Source organism: Microtus ochrogaster, chromosome 5 (genome assembly GCF_000317375.1).
Source record: "Microtus ochrogaster isolate Prairie Vole_2 chromosome 5, MicOch1.0, whole genome shotgun sequence".
Classification (NCBI taxonomy): Eukaryota; Metazoa; Chordata; class Mammalia; order Rodentia; family Cricetidae; genus Microtus; species Microtus ochrogaster.
In genome coordinates this window covers 69,996,612-69,998,702 of record NC_022012.1, presented here as the reverse complement: position 1 = coordinate 69,998,702, position 2,091 = coordinate 69,996,612, and the positions used below count along the sequence as shown (strand labels likewise).

General features: G+C 44.0%; 1 protein-coding gene across 1 annotated transcript in view; it reads left to right on the top strand.

The window, feature by feature from the left end:
- The window catches only part of Anxa2 (annexin A2), a 40,538-nt gene that overhangs the window by 31,568 nt on the left and 6,879 nt on the right, over nucleotides 1–2,091 (top strand). The window contains exon 6 of the mRNA XM_005347678.3: nucleotides 1,892–1,982. Coding sequence (XP_005347735.1) covers nucleotides 1,892–1,982 — 91 coding nt within the window. The remainder of the gene's footprint in view (nucleotides 1–1,891; nucleotides 1,983–2,091) is intronic.

Sequence of the window (2,091 nt, the reverse complement as noted above, 5' to 3'; positions counted from 1 at the left end):
AGGGAGAGGGAGAGGGAGAGGGAGAGGGAGAGGGAGGGACAGTAGTTTCATGTCAACAGCTTGACGAAAGTAGCATTCCTAAGGGTGCCCCATCTTTGGACCTTTGGGGCCATGTGGGAACCACTCTTTCGCTGGCTTTCTTTAGCCATCAACGCTCGGATCAGTTCATCTTACTTTGGTCAGGAATCCACTTAGTTGTGATTCATGCGACTGGCCTGGTATCTATTATTAGGTGTTATTGACTTGAAGCCGACCTGTGTGAGCTGTCAGTCACTCCACTAATCTAAGTAATTGAACCCAATGAAAGGTGCTTTAACTGCGCCATCTCTGACCTGATGCCAGCGTTTCCATTAGCTATCCCGGAGGAGTAACTCATCTGAAATACACACGTCTTGAAGTGACATTAACTAAAATGATGCTTTCAAGAAATAAATAAATAAAGAAAGAAAGAAAGAAAGAAAGAAAGAAAGAAAGAAAGAAAGAAAGAAAGAAAAAGAAAGAAAGAAAAATGTTTTCAGTTCTGGCAATATCAGTGGCTGTGTCTTGCCATGTGTCACAGGAGAAGTTGCTCCTGTGATAAGGATTATGGGTAAGCTGTGGAAAGCTTGGGCCAAGGTTTAGGAAATCGCCAAGGTCACCTTTGAAAGTAGAGATAAAATGATGCCCGATGCTCATCTCACTTCCCTTTGGTGTCAGAGCATGGCATTTCTTCTGGCACGTGTGTGCCAGTCCGCATCTCTGTCATCTTTGAAAGAAGCTGCCTCTTCCTGGACATCTTCAGATGCTGGGTGGTCACCTCAGAGTCCCCATTCAGAGTACTGCCGCATAGGCTTTTTGCTGACCAGGGAGGAATTTGAGGTTTTGCTGGAACCTGTGAGAAATCCTGATTAAAAGCTCTGGGAGAAGAAGTCAAAGATTAGATTAAGACCAAAATTCCAAATTGACTATTAACCTGAGGCTTAGCTTAGATTATACAAGGCACAATTTTAAAGGGGCATATAGACTCTAATAAGTTTAATTAATAGCTGACATACTTTTCATGTAGCTAAGTACCTTTCTTATTGTATTAACGCCTTATAATTGATTTACATTTTAAACAGCTGTAATTCTGCTTAGTTCAAAGAGGTACATCTCTATTCGTGAAGACAAGTACTAGAGGACCCTGGTTATTAAGTCCTAACTTTGATCAGGAAGTCAGCTTTGAAATACATGTTTCATTGAGTCCTTTCAAGCTCCCTGGTGCGCTCCGAAGTGTGTCTGTTAAACCTGAAGATCTCAGGTATTAGACTCTTGTTTCCTGATAAAGTTCTGGAGTCCGGGCTCATTTGGCACCTTTGCCGTTCCCCCTTCTGTCACTAAAATATCCGAAAAGTGCAAGCAAAAATGGAAGTTGCATGATGCATTTTTTAACTTTGAGCCATTCTTCCATTTCAAAGAAGAAAGGCTAATTTTTTTTTTTTATTTTTACCCTAACGGCACCCTTCTCTGCTAAGTAGATGTTCTAATCTATGGCTGCTGCCTGACAGTGACCATATACCGTATCTTGTGTGATGAAGACAACTATTTCCTGCTTATTAAAATGTCACGGTCGGTCGTGACAGAAACTAGCAAAGACAGATGGCCAGCAGGAGCCCATGGCTTCCCCTAGCGTGGTGGGATAGCAAAGGTTGTCTCTTCTTGTTCGTTTTTTTTTAAACATAGTTGAACATAGATGCAAGCTTACACCGTCCTGGGACCTGGTGACGTGACAGAGGAACGGCCTTATTTAGTGCTCCAGGAGTAGGGCACAGACTGTGAGAGGGAAGTAACGGGGAGATGGGGCTCACAGCCATCTGTCTGCAGCAGGCTGAGGGTGAGGACGCTGCTCATGTCTGGACTTCTTGCTTTCTAGGGTCTGGGGACTGATGAGGACTCCCTCATCGAGATCATCTGCTCCAGAACCAACCAAGAGCTGCAGGAGATTAACAGAGTGTATAAGGAAAGTGAGTAGCCTGTTCTGGGATCCATTCTCTTAGCCCAGTTGCTTCCCTCACCCCTGCTTCTCTCTCTCTCTCTCTCTCTCTCTCTCTCTCTCTCTCTCTCTCTCTCTGT